Here is a 21,283-nt window from a genome sequence, read left to right as displayed (position 1 = left end):
TCAAGACTAACTGGTGTTTGACCCGTGGATCTGGCACTATGTTCATTGTATTCATACATGTCTTAAAATCTAATAAAAATCTGGATTTGAAAAAAAGAAAACTGAAAAGAACCTTTCAGAGTAAGTGTAGGTTTTATAATATTAAAAAACCATAGAAGAAATAAAGACATTTTAATCTATCCAAATCTATGATTGCATTTGACAAAAATATTCAAAAAGGTTACCAATAATAGTATTAATAGTAAAATGTAGGTTCCGTGTTAAAATAGAAACAAGTGTGTAAACTGAAAACGGTTATTCCCTCCAAACATTACAAATGGATGCACCTTGTGTCCTTTCCTGGTGTAAGAATATCTCTCAATAAGAAAGTTGATGTCCTACAAAGCTTAAATTATGGCTTTTCATGGAGCCTAAGTATTTCTAGGAGAATCAGAAAAGATTTACAAGCTTCACAATTTACGGAGTAATTTCAGCTTTCAAACAGACTCTATAATTTTGTTCTCAATCCACATGTAAATGAACTGCTTACACAACGCTAAAGACGGAACAACTCTGCCCTTTATGCTCTTAAAACGACTGCAGTATTAATAAAGGTAAAGGCAAAAAATCATTAAAATGTTATTCCAAAGACTCTTGTACAAAAATGTCATAGTATTGGAGTGTAGCACCGTACAAACGGTTGAAGTACAATATGGTCGCTATCAAGTCAGATTGGATTTAGAGATACAAAAAAAAAAAAAAGAAGAAGAATGGCATATAGAGCACATCCAGTGGCAGAGCGGCCAATGGACTGTCATATTTACACCACTAAAAAGCCAAATTATAGGCATTTAGAATGCATGTAATAGAAAAAGAGGTGTGTCTGCGCACAGGATTAAATGTGTAACCTATGGAAAAGGCCTGGATTGCTGGAGCTGGGCAAGATCAAGGCTGGAAGATAGGGGGTCATCAATCGTAAGGTCATGAACAACTCCTATAAGGTCTGAGGATGAACTAAGTTTGTTTTTTTGGGGTGCAGAAGGTCTACACCTGGTGAGAAAGGTATGATACCACTGTTTTTATCTACTGGCCAGACAGCCAGACTTTATCTTGTCCCTAAATTGTGAATGTGAAGTGTCTGCTGTGAAGAGGATAAAGCTGGCTGCAGGCCAGTTTGAAAACAAGAACCACTGTTGGAGTTTTACTTTGTGCGCCAACTGCCTTTCGCAGAGAGATAGCGATTCCATGAGAGGATTTATTCTTCAGCAGTCACAATCTACACTGCTGAAGGGGTTAAAGGGACTCAAACATTAAAAACCTATCCTTAGGATAAGGTAGTACAGAGAAGTTGTCAGGGGTTTTTAAAGTTGCCCTGGCTGACGGATACGCTGATTTCATCAGTCTGTCACTTATAACGGTTTTGTGGTGCAGGAGTTTTGTGAAACTTACTTTTGAAAATTTGCACCAGCACCCCAAGAAGAGTCTGATGACGTTCATACATATTCATATATGCGTGCTCCATCCGCCTCCAACCCCATCTTCAAGTACGCACAGTAACGCAGAGAAGCCAGTCAGTCAGCGACAGTGGGGAGTGTGCATATATAAATATGTATGCGCATCATCAGACTCATCTCGGGTCAGCGTTGCAAACTTTCAAAAGGAAGTTTAAATAAAGAAAACTCCTGCACCGAAGGCCACTGAAATCAGCTGATCTGTTTTACCATGCTGACCGTAGCCACGGCATCTTAAGGTACCTGACAGGTTCTCTTTAATGTTTGCTCTATAGGGGGGACTGACCTATGGGTCTTTGCTGGTAAGGGGCATTCACATTGGCTTCTCTGCCATTCTATTGGCTTTTCTGGTATTTTGGACAGCAGAAAAAGCTCAATTTACAGCCATGTTATTGCCATCAAAAATCCCAAATTCTAACAGTGTCCTATTGGACCTCATTACAAATCGATAGGTTCAGTCAGTACCTGTCAGTATCTGTTTAGCCATGACCACTATGCCAGATCCATTTACAACGAGAAGGCAAGATGCCAACGTGACAAGCACGTTTGATGAATATTGAAGGAACACACACCAGAGTATAACTCAGTCACTGCATTTCTTGTTGTTTAAACGTTCGCCATTTCAGGATCGCGGTCTTTCAGTAAACATTTTTACCTGCTCTCTGGTTATACAAGCTATACAGAAGAGGAGAACAAAAGATCGGTGAATGGCTCCGTTAATGCAGCTGTAAGTTAACATGATTAAAAAGTGATTAAGTAAAGGGACAGCATGCCCGGAAAGTAAAGATGGATGTATACATGTTAATTTCCTAGACAAACCTAGATCCGTCGCTGTCCTTGAGGTAGTAGATTCATGGAATTCTGTCGAAGCGGATGTTTTACTCTCCCATGTATAGGAAGGTAATGTCAGACTTGTAAACCACAAGACAATTATTTGTACTGCTTACAACCACAAGCCACAAACCCTCATATTGGAGTTCTCTCTTCTTCTGAAAGACTGAACAACCTTTTCCCAATGGGTCTTTTTCATCCATAAAAAGAGATTTAGAACACAAACTACAAAGTCACAAATATGAAGAAAGGTAAGTGGAAACGATAATGAATGGACGGACAAAGAGGATATTCAGTGTAAGAAAAGTCATCCTCTGCTTACCTTCCTCAATGATAGCATCCACAATATTTGCCGATATGTAAAATATACATTTTGTATCATGGATTCTTTATCGGATACTTACAATGGAAACAGTTGTGTGTAAATGAGGGCTTTAATCCATGAGTCTGCTGACTACATACAACTAAGGCCGTCTAGACACGGGCGGGTCGGACCCTGCATGCGGCATTCCTACAGGGGAGTTCGACCCACTGCCCGCCTGGTGACCCCCAGCTTACCTCTCCGTTGTCTTCTCCTCTGCTGCTGATGTGCAGTACAGAGGGCGGCACACCGTCGCCATGACGGGGCTGCCGCAACCGCTCTGCAGTGATGATTGCAGAATGGCTATGGGACGGACAGCTTCCATTGACTTCAATAGTAGCCCGCTGTGCGTAGCCTGCACAAAATTGCATGCTGTGGTTTCTCCCTCACGAGTAGAAAATCGCAATTGCTTTCCACTCGTGGGCAGGAAATTGCAATTTGCCAGAGCATGCAATGGGCGGGATTTGCTGCAGATACCGGAGGCAGAATCCCGCTCCGGATTTCACAACACAAATCTGCCCGTCACAAAAACAAATAGACTAAGCTATGAGGGAAATCCACAAGAAATCCGCCCTTGTTTCAAGAACTGGAGTCCGCACTGAAAATCCACAGCATAAATTGACTTGTTGAGGATTCAAAATCTACACTCTGCACTCACACGTCCCTTCAGCTGCTGATTTCACGCAAATTTTTTCTTAAAATCTCATCCGCATAACTTACGCTGTAAATGCTTTGGAGCTTCATTCCATAAAATCCGCTGCAATTCCGCTCCGTGGGAACATACCCTACATGGACTAAGGCTGGTTTTACTCCTGCATCGGGGGTTCTGCTTTCCTGCTCCGTTCAGGAAGCAGGGAAGGGGAATTACCATGGCCAAATGGCTACGTCATTGAACGGAGTCGAACAGCGCCAAACAGACTGCAATAACTATAATGGGTTTCGTACACTTACTGCTCAGCTGCCCGGCTTTGCAGCATGCAGCACTTTTTCTTCTGGTATTTTAGATCTACAATGGAAGCTACAACTGGAGGTTCCAACGCAGATTGTGAAACCATCGTAATACAGACAGTTCATTCAGCATAAAATATAGAAAGACTGCTAGCAATACGTTCCCATTCCATAAACCATTCCACTACTAAATAGGCAACTTGGGCATCATACTGTACAGACGTGGGTGCCACAATCCAGAAGACTGCTCCAGTAACCTTACCTAGCTTACATAAAGACTCTCCAGCTATTGATGTGCCCAGTTTCTGGCCATGTCGGTTGCATGTTATTTTCTTCATAAAGCTTAGCTGAAACACTTAGAATATTGATTCCCTACCTGAAACTATTCAATTTATAAGTTAGCATCATGAGATTACAGGTCGCTGTCTGAGCCGTATAGCCTGCAGCTTTTGTGTAAACTATAGAAGCTACAATCCTAGACTGGTAGAGTTGGAAGGGACCCCCAGGGTCATCGGGTCCAACCCCCTGCTCAGTGCAGGATTCACTACATCATACCAGACATATTATAGAATAGGGGGATTCACATTGGCGATTTTCTCATGCGAGCTCTGTCCAATTCCGAAATGAACCAAACTCGCACGGAAAAAAAAACCATTCACTTGAATGGGTTACCGCATTTTTCGCTTTATAAGACGCACAGGATGATAAGACGAACCCGCGTTTTAGAGGGGAAAAATAGGGAAAAAATAAGGAGGCAAGTACTGATGACATACGGTCTGTAATATGGATCTGTATTACGGACGTATTTAAACACGGTCCTCTGAAATCTGCCTAAAGATGAGTTCACACACACAATGGAATTGTCGCAGAATTACGGCTACAGAATGCATGCTGAAGTTCCGGAATAAGGTAAGTGATTAGGGCTTTAACAGACGGCATTTACTCATACTGGAAAAAATCTGCAGTGGGCAATAGAAGTGTTGTGGATTTGCAAATCTGCATCATTCTCCATCGTGCAGAAGAAACAGATTTTCAGCACAGATTTCATTCACCGCAATGCAAAGTCGCATGTTTTTTTATTGCCGATTAAAGGGCCACTTTCACGTAACGATTGTCGCGCAAAAGTTGTTCAAACAAATGAAAGTGCACGATGAGAGTTTTGTCTAGATGCACAGCCATTGTGTACTATTTGTTTACTTATCGATTGTCGCTCGCTTTCAACCAGCATAAAGATCATCGCTGGTTCGCTCACTTCTTGGCGCGTCTAAATGATCCTCGCTCAGCGTTTCACATAGAATGTGCTGAGCAGTAATCAGTGGTGCTCTGCATGAGCGCAAACAACTGTCGGTGACGTCACCTGCTCGTTCAGCTGACAGTCGTGCCGTATAAATGGGGCATTACTCTGCCATGTGCAATCATACCCTAAGAACACAATGACTTTGTATGGATGTCCAATTCGTCGAATTTCTCAACCCCCGGGTGCCAGTTTACAGATGGAGTATTGAACATATAGCTATATATAGGTGAACAAGCAATTGTGGTTAAGAGATGTGCCTCTATCAATTTCATACTCCATCTGAACAGAAGCAGAAATGAGAAAAGAAAAATACGAACATCAAGTTTTTTTTCCTTTTTTTTTTTTTTCTTTTTCTTAAATTACAGTCCGACAAATGAAAATGATTTATAAGGTAACATCTGTTTTTTCTGAAACCAATTTAAGTGCAATTATGGTAACTATCTACTCAAAAGACATAGCAAAGAGCAGATCTAATTTGTTGTAAATTGGAGAAACTCATCACACCCCCCCGCCCTTCCCTAGCCGCGGCGGTGTGTAAAAAGTTCTTGGTAAGGTGGGGGGGGGGGGGGGGGGGGGTCATGGAAAGATCACATGCAACAGAGGTTTTGTATCACATCTCCAAATTACTCGGAGGCACTGTAGTCTTGCAAATTGAACTAAACTTCCCTAATTCCAAGAAATAACACTGCAGTGAAAATTGGTTATATGACTTTGAAAGAAAAATATTCTTCACATCTAAAAATGTTCTGTGAGCGAGGAAGAAATCGAGAAGCAATGCTCTTAAGCAGCACACTGTGTACTCTTCGCCTAACTTCCCAGAACAGTCAACAAGTAAGGTAGGTGAGGCGACTAGACAAGCCATGGCAATGCGAGAGTGCCCGTTTCCAGGCAAAAGGGATACATATCTTCAGCATGGATAAAGTACCAATTAATACCCGCTAACCATTAACAGAATATAATAGACCACTAATGACGGCCATGTTGCTCTCTTCATTTTCCATGTAGTAAAATATCCAAGTTTGGCTCTATTTAATAAAGTGGAGAATATTGGACCTATATCGCACTCGTAAACTTGCAATATTCAGGCTTCTGCAATGTACTTCTGTGTTAAAAAAAAAATAAAATTTGCATTGTTGTATGTTTTTCACTTACATTAAAAAATCCCATATTCTTCGATTAGCTAAAACGAAAAAAAAAGTTTTGTACCGCGTTCGCTAGTAGAGCAAAATGTGATTGTTCTTAGTAAGAGAAACCAAGTAATATTGTAGATAGGATACCTTTTAATGGCCAACAAAAATACATGATGTTATTGCAAGCTTTCGGATCCTCTCAGGATCTTTTCTCAGGCATAAGGCAGGAGGAAGGATCCCGAGAGGATCCAAAAGCTCACAGTAACATCATGTATTTTTGTAAGCCATTAAAAGGTATTATATCTACAAGATTACTTGGTTTCTCTTACTGAGAACAAAATGTGATTGCTCTCAGTGAGAGAAACCACATAATCTTGTAGATATGATACCTTTTAATGGCTAACAAAAATACATGATGTTAATGAAAGCTTGCAAAACTCCCGGGCTCTTCGTCAGGCTAAAATGGAATAGATCTGAAGAGGCATGAATATTTATACACACTTATAACATACATACTTATGACAAGGCACAGACATGGATGCGATTGGATTGTACTTAAGAGGAATACTTCAAGAGAAAACACTTTTTTGTCCTAGGCACGGATAACGGAATGAAAGTTTTATGGTCCCTGAATTACTGTTGGTGGGGTCGTCAGGCCAGGAATACTACAAGAGGTACACAAGATCTATCTTCAGATCTATTCCATTTCAGCCTGACGAAGAGCCCAAGAGGTTCGCAAACTCGATATTACATCATGTATTTTTGTTAGCCATTAAAAAGTATCATATCTACAAGAGTACTTGTTTCTCTTGCTGGGAACAATCCCATGGAGCATGCTGTGATTATTCATCCAATTTTCAACGACTTGCGGGATTTTGGCTCGTGTATATGAAAAATAATTTTTAAAATAGCATGCTATGAAGGGTTAATGCTGCAGAATGCAGAGCGGAAGGCCCGTGGACATGAGGCCTAAAAGGGCCCCTCTGGCAAAAACACATTTTTCCATTCTAGCACCCCTCACCTGATTGTCCGTCACATCCTGGACTTCTCCTATATATATATTGCAGCACTTCCATGCAGTGCAGCCTCCTGTCTGTTGCTTATCAGGCACCATCGTGATGCTGAGATTTCTTCCTGTTCACTTTCTCTATGCCAATACTCCCATGATGTATCATCACAGCATCACATGACCAGCTAAAGCCTGTACCATCTCTGTCTGCAGGGTGGATCAGAGCCCTTAGCATCTGTATTCTTCAGTCATCTAAATAAGCTACAGACCGTAAGTATACAATCAGAAGGACAAGCTGTGATCTCCTTCATACTAACTGTAATCATTAGCAGTAAGTCTGCCTGTCCATGGGCGTTCGCGGTATCCCACAGCGGAGATTCGCCACGGGAGCCACCGCCAAAGAGCAGTAGCCAGCTGACGGATCTCCGAGGTGAGACTATCTGACAGATAGGCTCACTGCGGAAATTCGCAACATGCTGCGATTTGCCAGCCAGGAGCGGAGAATAGCTGTGATTCTCTGCTCGTAGACAGAAGGGGGGGGGGGGGGGGCTGCGCTTTCCATGGCAAAGCTATAGAAAGCGTGCACTGCATTCCCCACGGCCGGATTATCGCCGCAGGGAACGCAATGCAAAAACGCCCCTGGACAGGCAGCCATACTGTAATAGGAGTTTCTGTATTCCCCTCTAAATATCTTGTGCGTTACAGTCCATCAATCACATAGGACTTACTGACTGAAAAACTGACAAATTTGAGAGCATATAAACCTAAGTGAATCTAAGCTGGTCAAACTAAGATCACATGATCCCCCCAAGGAAAAGTACTCCATCAGTTTCAGATATAAAGCAATATCTAACCAAAGTAATATTAGAGGATTTATATATACTGGGGGACTAGTTACATAATGAATGAGAAAGAAATGTCACCAGACCAGCCTTTTAACAACTTCTAATGTATTATTGAGGCATGCTAGAGGATGTCATTGGCTGGATCTGTCAGCTGAGATCTGCTTATTACAGACCCATTGTTTTTAACAAGAGACAAGTCAAGAAAACTCAGATATATGAAAAAGTGTGAGTTGTTTAATAGCTGGCACTCACTTGTCAAAGGTTTTACCCTGTGCTATTAAACCTAGCGAACTCCGCACATGGCGAGAGACTGGCACTCTTTCCATGCAGTAAGCCTTTATTAATAATGGTCCCTTAATGGGTTAATAACAATGAGGGCAATTAAAAAAAAAAACGTGGTACCCAGAAGAGGCAATAGCTTAGTTTTTTCCAACCCTTTTTTTTTTTACCCATCCAGGAGACTTAGGGTCCATTCACACTGGCGTATTTTTGTCGGTATCGCATCTGTAGTTTTTACCGTTGAATTGCATTGGTTTATTCAGATAAGCTTTTTTTTTTTTTTTTCACGGACCGTTCGTTCATGTGAAAAAAACAAACAAAAAAAGGCCATATTTAAAGACAAAAATCATTTATGAAAGTCTACAGGATTTTGTAAAAACGCAGTTGCATGCGTATTCACTGCAGTTTTTTTTTAAACACATGTTACCAAGAAACAGTGAGGAAAAGAGTTACATCAATTGGGCCTTCTTGCTATTTTAAAATTTTTTTAATTTGTGCATACGAATACCAGTGAATGCAGATGCCATATGTACGTAAAAACCGCGCACATACGTCAAACGGTGTAAAGTTGCATATGCCTGCGTGAATGAGCCCATAAAAAGTGTAAATATCACTTCCAAAACTTGACATGTCACAATGTCATCTCAAAAGTTTTGATTAGTGGGATCCGGGTACTGAGGCCCCCACTGAACGCTAGAATGAAGTAGTAAAAGCGCTCGTCCGAGTGCTGTCTCTGCTTGCTAGTCTCAATAATAAGTCTATGAGCCCGTCTTAAGCCAATGAGCAGAGACACAGCTCTCAGCCAAGCGCTTAGGCTGCTTTGTTTTAGCGTTAAGAGGGGTTTCAGTGCTCGGACCCCACTGACCAAAATTTTTGAAATGTCAAAAGTTTTTGAAAATGAAAATTACACTTTAATTGTTCGAGAACCACTGGGAGCGAAAACGATCATTTCCACAGGAGAAATTATCCATATTCACGTTACTAAAGATCATCTATCATTCAAGGACATTATAATGAAAAAGGGAGGGGTAAGAAAAGTCATATACTTCACACGGGAATTACGCCCAAATAGGATAGAATTTCTTACCGAAAATTCCTTTTTCCCCTGAGTCATCATGACGGCAGTACATGGAGGTTGCCCTCTGACCTCGTAGGGACAGGAAGCAAGAGGCTTGAAAAGGCTCCTTCTCCCTTCCATTCCTCAGTGTCTTCCAAATTAGTTACATGGATATATTTTGGTTTATCCGGAAAACTTTTATTCACTCAAGAAAAAACTTTGTTAGTTCACGTTAAACAGATCTCTCTCTCTTTTTTTTAAAGGGGGGGAAATGATGTTTCGTCACGATGACTTGGGAAAAAAGGAATTTTCGGTAAGAAATGCTATCCTTTTCCCCGGCGTCATCATGACAGCAGTACATGGAGCCATACCAAATTACTTCTCTAGGGTGGGACTATCGCCTGTAAAACATTTCTACCAAACGATAAGTCCGAGGAATGATCAGTATTTAGCCTGTAGTGCTTCACAAATGTGTGTGGGCTCGACCACTTGGCCACCCTGCATATCTTATCTGGTGAAGCCATGGCCCTTTCTGCCCAAGAGCACGATACTGCTCTAGTTGAATGAGCCCTCAGTCCTTCCAGAACCGCCTTGTTGCTGGAGGAGTAGGCTTGCTGGATCGCTGTTTTTATTCAGCGGCTAATGGATCTTTTAGAAGCTGCCTTCATGCACCTGCGGACTAACTTGTGCTCAGGATGAAGTAGGTAAGAGGGGGAGCGAATCCTGTGGTCCGCGCTTCCCGTCCCCCCGTTGATCCTTTCGGCTCCATGGAGGGAGCCCTCTTGCTTGTCCCTGTAGGGACAGGAAGCACTGAGGAATGGAAGGGAGGAGGAGCCTTTTCAAGCCTCTTGCTTCCTGTGCCAACGAGGTCAGAGAGCAACCTCCATGTACTGCCATCATGAAGACGCCGGGGAAAAATGGGATTATTCTACTAAAGTATGAGTACCATTTACTTGCCATAGGGTTTACTTTTCATAATACATGCAGATAAAATTATAGTAGATCTTAGACTGCAAAGCAGCCAAAGCTGTCTAGAGGGGGGCAAGCTGTAACATTAGATAATACAATCATTTTTAGAACCCTACAGCCGAGCGCTCGATGCAGAAGACAAGCGGGGCCCCTTGTCTTCTGCACCCAGCTGTTCTCTGCTGGGAGTGCCCGGCTGTAATACAGCCGAGCGCTCCGAGCGGAGGATGAAGAATACAGCTAGACAGCTGTGTTCTTCATACTCCGCCTGTGTTCAGGGAGTAGGATACAGCTGAAACAATAGCATCAGCTGTATCCCGCTGTGAACTCCTGATAAGGATAATCGTTCTCTGTCAGCATACTGAAAGAGAATGACTAGCGATTCCTTAACAAAAACTGCACAATGTCAGTGCAGTTAGACACAACAATTACCATTTTACCGCTGTCAAGGGCGGCGTACTGCCGCTTATGGTATTGATTTTTGATGGCGTATGACAGCGTATCTCACGCAAGCTCTTAAGCATAGCCTTCCTGGTTTCATTTTAAGATTTCCCGCTCAGGATTATTGTGTCTAAACGCGGGTAAAACGCGATTCAAATACGCACGTGTGAACCTGACCGAACATAAACTGAAGAGTGGTAGAAAGTGCTGGTTGTAAGAGTGTCATGTTGGGGCCTCCGTGTGCCCAGTGTGACTACCTTGCTTGCAGCGGCTCTCTTTGCATCCTTCAGTTTGTCGCTTGCCCGATGCAGACTTTCTTTCTGCCGATAAACTTGAGCTTCCAGCGCCTGCATCTCTCTGGCCTTTTTATGCAACTCCGATTTCAGGATTCCAACTTCCTCCAAGTTTAGCCCATTCATCTTAATGCCGCTAAGCTGGAACAGATTCCTGTGAAAGATGTTATAAGCAGATGTTTCGAAAAAGAATCATAATTAGTTTCTGGTATTGAGAGTCTAACAAAGTCATGTGTTTGACAGACCATCCAAGTACAGCTATAGCAAATGGAAACTAGTAAGCACTATCCCCGAGAGCGGACAGACAGCGGCCTACTGTAATGTAACATGCGGTCATGGCTTCTGTTACACATTAATTACAAACTAGAACCATTCGGCTCATCCCGTCAGCATCAGCCATTGTGGGTTTCTTCATTTTTGTCTTTATTCTTGATTGGTTTAAACTCATTGATGGTAGTAGATAAAGTAGATAAAGGCCCAGGCAGGACTGAGACCTTTTCCTTCTCAACATTCGATAGAAAGAGTTATCGTAAGGCTGCCTGTCCACGGACGATAGTTCATTGCGTTATCTGTGGCAATAATCCGGCCGCGGGTAACATAGTGAATGCTAGCGATATTCGTCACGGCTGTTGACAGGGGGCCTTCGGCTACATTCAGATGGGCGAGTGTGATATAGGGCCGAGAATCGTGGCCAGATATCGCCTTTGCCAATGTGCGTTTTTCAATTTTTAATTAAAAAACGCCTCAAATAGCTTCTGTGAAATTGCGCATCAGAGGATCGCAAGTGTTTCCCATAAATTTCAATGGGAAACATCACATCGCACTTGCATGCACATCGCAGCATATGCGAGTGCCATGTGATGTCCTTCAAGGTCCCATTGAAAACAATGGGCAAGGCGTTCCGAGGGAACAGCAAGAGATATACCATGCTGTGATTTTTATCCTCGCTGTGATGGGGGAAAAAATAAAAATAAAAAAATCTCACATTAATAAGTCCATTCAAAAGAATGGAGTTCATATTCGTGTGTTTCTCGCACCTCGTAATATTCTCATCCGTGTGAATGTACCCTAACATCCATGTTGGGCAAACCCACAGCGGCCTAGTCGAATGTAAAAACACTGTCAGGAAAAACGGAAAACTGACCCTAAAACGCCTAATAAGAGATCCGTGCCTAAAAGCAGGCCCATGTCAAGAGGCGGGGTTGATCTTGACTCTCCCTAGTTGGAAACAGGTAAAAGTGGCAAAAGTAAGGGGACACACAATATATATTAGGCCAATATAGCACAGGGAACTACATGTAAACTCTGTACCTGACTCGATATTGGTTGTCATTGGTTTTATTTGGATAAGTACTGATCTGTATTTGCCCAATAGAAAATAATACCAATGACAGCAAATACAGAGGCAAAAACAGGCAAAAGTGGCACATGCTGTGCTTTCAAAGCACCGCCATGAAAAATACGGCCACGTAGATCTACATTATATCGTAAAACATGGACCAAATACAGAGTAAAAATATGCTAGTTTGAAAGCGGCCTAAAAGCGGTTTCCTAGGGGTAGAAAGAAAAAAAAAGTCTGCTGTATTGCCATGAACAGCGCCACATCTTTTCATAGGCTGTACTTGGTATTGCAGTTCCGCTCCATTCACTCCAATTGGGGTGAGCTCTAATACCACTCAAAGCCCATTGACAGAGGTGGCGCTATTCAAGAAGATAATACAGGCCCTTTTTTTGCTTCTACCCCTGGACAAAACACTTTATTAAATAGTTGTGGAACTTTTCATTGAATCTATGTGATAAGACTTATTAGGTGCAGCATTTGCTCGGCAGGAGTAGTAGAAGTGGAAAGAAATGGCATCAATGCAAACTTTCCTTGTGCGACAATCACCTGATGTTCTATTGTGTGACCCCTTTCATCATACGTCAATATTCACTTTGGAAATAACTGTTGCCACAAACCTATACAACGACTAATAAAAGGAAAAACACCAACTATAAGCGCTCATTACCAAGACACCTTCGTAATCGTCCGCCTCTCTCTGCAGAGTTTAAAAAGTACGTTAAATTACAAATGTCAGCATGTTTATCTTTAAAACGTAATTACGGCGGCTGAAGAAGAATGTCTAATTTACAGGCTGAAAGGAACAAAATAACAGGGTTTTATCTGCAATAAGACACAGGAAATTGGTACTATAGTAAAGGAACTCTCCGAGGAGACCGGCTGATGCCTCGTGCAAAGCAAAGAGGTGACCAAATATTATCTAAAAAGCAACGCACTAAAGATAAAAACCTGTCACTTCACTTTCCATAACACTGCTCTGTGCATGGAAGACCGAAAGCCCGCCAACACCAGCTGATGATCCGGCACCAACCAACGCCAATGTTCACTTGCCCAATCATTGGCTCATCTGAATAGATCTACGATCAGCTGATTGGATCACTTCTATGGGTATAAAAATGCTTGTTCGCTATCAGCAGACACCCCCACCCTCTTGTAAATAGAGGGGTGTGCTGATGACAACTGCAATCTGTCTAGGGATGATCATAATCGTTTATCCCCAGATCGTTGGCTGCATATGATCAGCAGTAAGGTCCCCTGTACATGATCACGGCCGAATATCGCTAGCGGAATTCCACCGAGTGGGACGAGGGGGGAGAGCTGACGGGTCTCAGCGGTAAGCCTATCTAACAAATAGGCTCGCACGGAGAATTGCGGCAATTGCAGCATGCCACGATTTAAATCCCGTGAGCAGAGAATCGCTATGATTCTCCGCTCGTGGACGCTGGCACTGCAATTTCCATAGCAACGATATGGAAAGCTTTGCAGAACGTGATCGCCAGCGGATCATTGCCCGTGGACAGGCAGCCTAATGGCTGCTGATTAACATGCTATTAAGGCTGCCTTCACACAGGCAAGGGCGGTATCGTCGCAATATCGCGCTCGCCATCCATGTGAAAACCCTGTGGATGAAGGGAATCCCCACCACAACTGTCTTAGCCGCGGCAGGTGGATCGCAGAGTTCTCCAACTGCCTTTAATGGGGCCGCAAAACACGGTTCAAATATGTAGCTAAACTACGCCTGTTTGAAAGCAGCCCAAGGGCTCATTCACACGAGCGTATACACACTGCGTATTAGGGGCATATTTTTTACATGCATAAGACATGGTGAATAGAGTCCAACGGGTTCATTCCCAGCTGTATATTTTTGGTCGCGTGGGGAAAAAAAAGCAGCATGTCCTGCCTTGGTGCATATCAAGCACCACATTAGCCCATTGAAATCAATAAGCTTCCGTAAATACGCTGCACATTCATGCACAAAATCAATGCGATCTTGTGCGTTTTTTTTTTTTTAACGCACGTAAAAAGGCTGCTGAGAAGGAAACAAACCCAAGGCAACAACATATTTCGACCCGTGAATGCACTCCATATTCACAGACTGTAATACACATACACTAATGCAAAGGCACCCTAAGGCTTCATGTCCTCTGGCTAATTATATTTACCAAATCCGCGCCCATAGGGATGCATTGGACACCCGCAGGTAAGTAAATACCTGCGGATGTCATTTTTCCCTGCCGCCGGATCACACGTGCGGGAAATCACCCGCAGCATGCTTCATTTTCTACGGGTTTCCAGCACGCTTCCATTGAAGCCTATGGAAGCCATCCGTATCCGCGGCACACCCACATCCTAATTTCTGCTCGGTGCATACATGTGGCACACTGTCGAAATACCGGCGGGCAGAAGCAAAGAAGATCCGGCCACGACGGATGGGAACCCGCAGCGTCTGGACAGGTGAGTATTATCAATTTATAGACCTCATGTCTGTGGGAAAGGAGGGACCCGTTGCGGGATTCTGCATGGAGAATCTGCGTGGATATGAGGCCTAAGGCCAGCTTTGCACGGACTCACGTAATAGAACCTATTGATGCCAATGGGTTCATTCACAGTTCCGTATTTTGGCATGTGCATTTCGGTTGCCAAAAAAAGACAAAGCATTCTATTTTTCTGCGTATTTGCGCACCAAAGGTCCCTATAGAAGTCAATGCGGATACGCGAAAATGCACGCAATATGCAAGAGCATTCTTGCAGCACTGAGCAATTCCACGGGATTAAGAACACATCTGCAACTTAATAGAGGGATTAGCCCCGTCAGTCGGTGCGTGTTTGTGTGTTGGGCGCAAAGAAACATGCCCTGTGCACAGAAAAAGTGCACAGGTACACTGACACGTGCGCAAAAAAGCCTCGCTCATAGTGAAAACATTGCAAATGGGAGTGAAACCATTGAAAATCATCGGTTTCATAATTCTGCGTTTTCACTCACTCTCGCATAGAGTAAAAATCGCGCAATTATATTGCAAGTGTGAAGGCAGATTCACGGCCTGATATCGCTCTCGCAATCCATGTAGAACCCTTGGATGCAAGGCGTTTTCATGTGAAAACAGCCTCACATCCCTGTGGGGGTTCCATTCCCATGGAAAGCACTGGGAGAAGATCGCGCTCCTCGGCCACACCTGTCACAGCAGCAGCAGGGGATTCCTTCATCACTGCGGGGAGTCCGCTCATCACTGACAGCTGTGGAAGATGCGCAATCTTCTCCCTATGTTTCCAAAGGAGCCGGCGCTGCTGCCATCGGCCTCATCGAAAACAATGGGAGATATCGCAAAAAGAATAGGCACGCTGCAATTTTTTTTCACGCAGCCTAAGAGTACGTTCACACTGGGCAGAAATGCTGCAGCATTTAAACTGCAAGCCATTAATATTAGGCCTGAGCGTGGCAGTGCAGCGGATTCCGGGTCATTCGTGTGTCATACACTGTATTAGTCGGCCATGTTGCTGCTCACATGACTTGCGTGAAATACGCATGCAAGAAAAATTCCAGCATGTCCCATTTTGGCGCGTATTATGTGAGCACACACACCAAGACAGTGCATGGCGATGAGCGGCGTGCGGCCATTACAAAACGTCATTGACTGCACGCTGCAAGATCGGCACCTGTGAGCCGGGCCATAACACGGAGAAGACTCAGAAATGTTGCCCACATGCTGCAGAAAGATTCTGCGCAGAATTGCCTTACGCTGAGGATGAAAAATTTGCGCAATGTCAATTGTTTGCTCCAAATTTAAGTAGAATGCGGGGTTCACACGGGGCGGAATATCTCCACAGGAATTCCGCCTGCAATCTTAAGCCTGAGAGTAAGCAGCCGAGTGGACAAGGTTTCCAAAAATCTCCTCACTCTGCAGAGTCTGGGCAGTCCGCTGAGGCAAAGACGCGCTAAAACGGACACGCCACGCAGAAATCAAAGCTGCGGCATGTCAATCGTATCGCCGTTTCCGCTGTGGGCTCTCTGCCCTCTATGGGGAAAGATGGCCGCAGCAGAATAAGTCGCTTTCACAGTGTGCACCAAAACACGCAGGACTTCAGCTGCACAAATCTCACGGAATTCCCGTCCAGTCCCACTGCGGACATTCCGCAAGATTTCCGCCCCGTGTGAACGCAGCCTAAGGCTGGGTTCACACAGGGCGGATTTGCCACAGCAATTCCGCATGGAATTTTGCCGCGGCAAATCCGCCCGCGTCCGCTAATCTCGGGATTAGCCAGCCATGTGGCTAATATATATATATATATATATATATATACACACACACACAGGGCAAGCAGGAGGCACAATCCTCATTACAAGAACTTCTGCAACATTTCACCAAATGGACGTCCTGGAACTTGTAGTTCCACAGTTCTCTACCAACTTCTCAAGACAGGCTGAAGGGGAAGTGCAAAAGTGCAACAAACCATAAAGCTGCAGAGTGTTACCGAATATGTATATATATATTAATATATATATACTGTGTGCTGCACATTACCTGCAGGTGCACGCGCGTCCCAGACCGCCGAATGAGCAGCTGTAGCCGCGCTGCACTTCACGCCCCGCCCACACACTGAGCGGCCGGGAAGCGACCAATGAGAGCGCCCAGACCAACCGTCCCGGCGCTTGCAGCCTGTGGAAGGAGCGCTGTGATTGGTGGCTGGTTGTGTGGCGACGGTTAGCGTTCTTTACACTTGTGTGTTGTTTAGGACTTGAGGGGCGGGAGCCGAGTAGTCGAGTAGTAAGGAGCGAGGAGCCAGGAGCCTGTGAGGGGCAGGAGTGGAGTAGCGAGAGGCAGGAGCGGAGTAGTGAGGGGGCTGTGAGGGGCAGGAGCCCAGTAGTAAGGGGCCCATGAGGGGCAGGAGCCGAGTAGTGAGGGACAGGAGCCCAGTAGTGCTAGAGCTGTGAGGGTCAGGAGTCGAGTTGTGAGGGTCAGGAGCCGAGTAGTAAGGGGCCCGTGAGGGGCAAGAGCCCAGTAGTGAGGGTCAGGAGCCGAGTAGTAAGGGGCCCGTGAGGGGCAGGAGCCCAGTAGTGCTAGAGCTGTGAGGGTCAGGAGCTGAGTAGTAAGGGGCCGTGAGGCGCAGGAGCTGAGTAGTAAGGGGCCGTGAGGGGCAGGAGCTGAGTAGTAAGGGGCCGTGAGGGGCAGGAGCTGAGTAGTAAGGGGCCGTGAGGGGCAGGAGCTGAGTAGTAAGGGGCCGTGAGGGGCAGGAGCTGAGTAGTGAGGGGCCGTGAGGGGCAGGAGCCCAGTAGTGAGGGGCAGGAGCCCAGTAGTGCTAGAGCTGTGAGGGTCAGGAGTCGAGTAGTAAGGGGCCCGTGAGGGGCAGGAGCCCAGTAGTGCTAGAGCTGTGAGGATCAGGAGTCGAGTAGTAAGGGGCCGTGAGGGGCAGGAGCTGAGTAGTGAGGGGCAGGAGCTGAGTAGTAAGGGGCCGTGAGGGGCAGGAGCCCAGTAGTGAGGGGCAGGAGCCCAGTAGTGCTAGAGCTGTGAGGGTCAGGAGTCGAGTAGTGAGGGTGCAGAGCCAAGTAGTGAGATAGCTGTGAGGGGCAGGAGCCGAATATGTCAGTGAATGTGATGTTCTCCATGGAAATCAATGGGAACCACTTGTCGATCCTCCGAGGTGTGTGAAACAAGGGCTGGAGAATTGGAATTTCGGAGAAGTGATGTGAGGTGTTTTTGCATGAAAAGCAACTCTCATCCATCGGTAAAATGCACAATGACAAGAGCGATATCGGGCCGGGTTACTCGGGGAAGATGTAGGAGATAAACGTGGAATCTTTGTGGGTAGAAGTACAGGGAGAGAAAAATAAAATCCTGATAGGTGTTTTCTATAGGCCACCAAAAATAAAAGAAGAAACTGAAAACTTAAAGGGGTTGTCCCGTGAAAGCAAGTTGGGTTCAGCACTTCTGTATGGCCATATTAATGCACTTTGTAATATACATCGTGCATTAATTATTGGCCAGAAGTTATACACTTACCCCCTCCGGGGTTGGCGTCCCCGTCTCCATGGCGCCGACCGAAGCCTTCTGCCTGGATTAGACGCGCTTGCGCAGTCTGCTTTTCTGTCCCGCTAAAGGGGCCGCTCCGGCGTGCTCGCGCCGCACAGGTCGAAGCGGGACAGAAGAGGGCAGACAGCGCAAGCACGTCTAATCCAGGCAGAAGAAGGCTTCGGTCGGCGCCATGGAGACGGGGACGCCAACACCGGAGGGGGTAAGTATATAACTTCTGTATGGCTCATATTTAATGCACGATGTATATTACAAAGTGCATTTATATGGCCATACAGAAGTACTTAACCCCACTTGCTTTCGCGGGACAACCCCTTTAATAAGGCAAATAGAAAAGGTGTCAAAGCACAATAAAGTAATTATTATGGGAGACTGCATCTACCCAGATATAGTATGGTAAGATGAAACCTGCAAGTCTCAAGGGTGGTAAGTTCTTGAGAACAGTTAAAGATAACTACTAGAGATGAGCGAGTATTAGCGTACTTATTATTCGAGCGAGCACCACGCCGTGTTCAAGAACATTTCACCCTCTCTCCACATGTTTAGTGGCTTTTTTAGCCAATGAACATGCATGGAAGGCTTTTGCACCTCCTGCTATGACGTGCCAACCCTGTGCACTTCTATAGCAGTGATTTGCTGACCGGATCAAGTGACCTAGGATCCTAAAAACTCTGGTCACCTGATGCTCGCCTCACGGAGGCTGGATTAGCTGAGGGACAGAGCTTCTGTGAATGAGGGAGAGCATTAGTGTAGGTTAGAAGGAGCGTTTAGGCAGGGATCCATCTTCAAAGAACCCAACAGTCCTTTTTAGGATTACAACTCCACTTTTGTGCATCATCAGTTTGGCTGCCTGGGACCAGTAGTAGGCGCAAAGCATCCTGGCTGTATACTGCATACTGTTACGGGTTCTATACAGTATATTGCTACTGGTGTACACAGACTATATAGGAACTAACAAAACTAATTTTTCATTTTTTTGTTTGTTTTTGGCTGAAAGCATTTGCATAATAGGCCCAAGTGTGTGTCCCGTTGATCCACACTATATAACAAGACTGTCCGCATTTCACACTGTCTATTTTTTGCTAAAGTGTACGCAAAATACTCCTGTGTGTGTCCTGTCGATCTGTACTATATAACAAGACTGTACTCATTTTACACTATTTTTGGCTTAAAGTTTGCGTAAAATACCCCTGTGTGTGTCCTGTCAATCTATAGTATATAACAAGACTATACTCACAGTTTGTAGGTCCATGTGGTACACCATCATTAAAACCACAACAGTATGACCAGGTGATGACGTGGATAGCGGGTAACGCGTCCAGTAATTTATCCACCACCCAGTCTTCCACGCAGTCCACTCATGCTAGCCAAGGGACTGGACCTGTGAATCCTCATGCTGATCTTCCTTCCTCCCAGCCTGGTCACTCCAGGAAAATGAGAGATTCAGAACAGGCATACTCACAGGAGCTGTTTTCAGGTCCCTTCCCTGAGTCGCAAACAACGGTTCATGAGCCACCTGAGGAGTTTGTTGTGACCAACGCCCAAAATTTGGACCTTTCACAGTCTCAGGGTGATAAAGGTGGGGACTTCCAAGTAGTGTCTCAAGAGGTATTTGTTGATGATGATGAGACACAGTTGTCTGTCAGTGAGGTTGTTGTGAGGGCAGTAAGCCTGAGGGAGGAGCAGACTGTGGATTCAGAGGAAGAGCTGGTGGATGATGAAGTGACTGACCCGACCTGGATGGGAAAGCCTACTGAAGACAGCGCTTCAGAGGGGGAAGCAAGTGCAGCACCAAAACAGGTTGAAAGAGGCAGTGGGGTGGCCAGAGGGAGAAGTAGGGCCAGAGCAAGTAATCGCCCAACTGTTCCCCACAGCACCTCCTCGCGGCAAGCTCCCGTGCACAGGGCTAGGTGTTCGAAGGTCTGGAGGCTTTTTAATGAGAGTGTGGATGACCGAAAAACAGTGGTGTACAACCTGTGCTGCACCAAGATCAGCAGGGGAGCCACCACTACCAGCATGCGCAGGCATATGATAGCTAAGCACCTGACGAAGTAGAATGAAGGCCATTTACAGCCTGCTGGTCACACCACTGCCTCTTCCCCTGTGTCACATGCTGGCACTGAGATGCAATCCCCTTCCCAGGACGCAGGCATGAGCATCTCCCGCCTTGCACCCACCCTTTCACCTGCATGGTCCTCCACTGCCTCCATCAATGTGTCCCAGCGCAGCGTTCAGCTGCCATAACACAAACAAAGTGCAAGCGCAAATATGCAGCCACCCTCCCGCATGCACAATCGCTAAACATGCATATCTCCTAACTGCTGAGCCTGGAGATGTTGCCATATAGGCTGGTAGAAACAGGCTTTCCGCAACCTCATGACGGCGGCCGTCCCTCGCTTCTCGGTCTCTGGTCACCACTATTTTTCCTGCTGTACCATCCCCGCCCTACACCAGCACGTGTCACGGAATATTAACCATGCCCTCACCAACATGGTTACTGGAGTGCTGGCGGGTAGGGACACTACATCTCCCTGACGTCACATTGGGTTAACCTGGTGGAGGCTGGGACCGAATCTGACGCTGGGTCCGCTCAAGGGCCACCCACACCGAGGATTGCAGGTCCTACCTCGGTCATGGTTTCTCTGGCTTATTATGCCACCTCTTTCAACCCCCCTCCTTCTCCTCCACTTATCAATTACCATCTATGAGCACGTCGCCTTCAGTCGGTAGCTCGAGGCGCTGCAGCACTGCCGTAGTGAAGCATCAACAGGCTGTGCTGAAACTCCTCAGGTGACAAGAGGCACACCGCCCAAGAGCTGTTACAGGGTTTGACGGAGAAAGATCTGTGGCTTTCGCCGCAGAACCTCCAACCAGGCATGGTCATGTGTGACAATGGGGGTAACTTGGTGGCGGCTCTGCAGCTTGGCAGACTAACACACGTGCCATACCTGGCCCACGTGTTAAATCT

The 21,283-nt window shown here is 45.5% G+C and overlaps 1 protein-coding gene across 1 annotated transcript in view; it reads right to left on the bottom strand.

Annotated features, from left to right (window-relative positions):
• Positions 1–16,828, bottom strand: part of LOC136578489 (polyamine-modulated factor 1-binding protein 1-like) — a 372,216-nt gene extending 355,388 nt beyond the window's left edge. Inside the window, exons 1-2 of the mRNA XM_066578603.1 lie at positions 16,810–16,828; positions 10,912–11,101 (exon numbers count right to left, since the gene is read on the bottom strand). Coding sequence (XP_066434700.1) covers positions 10,912–11,073 — 162 coding nt within the window. The 5' untranslated portion in view covers positions 11,074–11,101; positions 16,810–16,828. The remainder of the gene's footprint in view (positions 1–10,911; positions 11,102–16,809) is intronic.
• Positions 16,829–21,283: the final 4,455 nt, after the last annotated feature.

This window comes from Eleutherodactylus coqui, chromosome 9, assembly GCF_035609145.1.
Source record: "Eleutherodactylus coqui strain aEleCoq1 chromosome 9, aEleCoq1.hap1, whole genome shotgun sequence".
NCBI classification, from domain to species: Eukaryota; Metazoa; Chordata; class Amphibia; order Anura; family Eleutherodactylidae; genus Eleutherodactylus; species Eleutherodactylus coqui.
The sequence above is the reverse complement of the archived record's forward strand: the minus strand, read 5'-3'. Positions and strand labels throughout refer to the sequence as shown.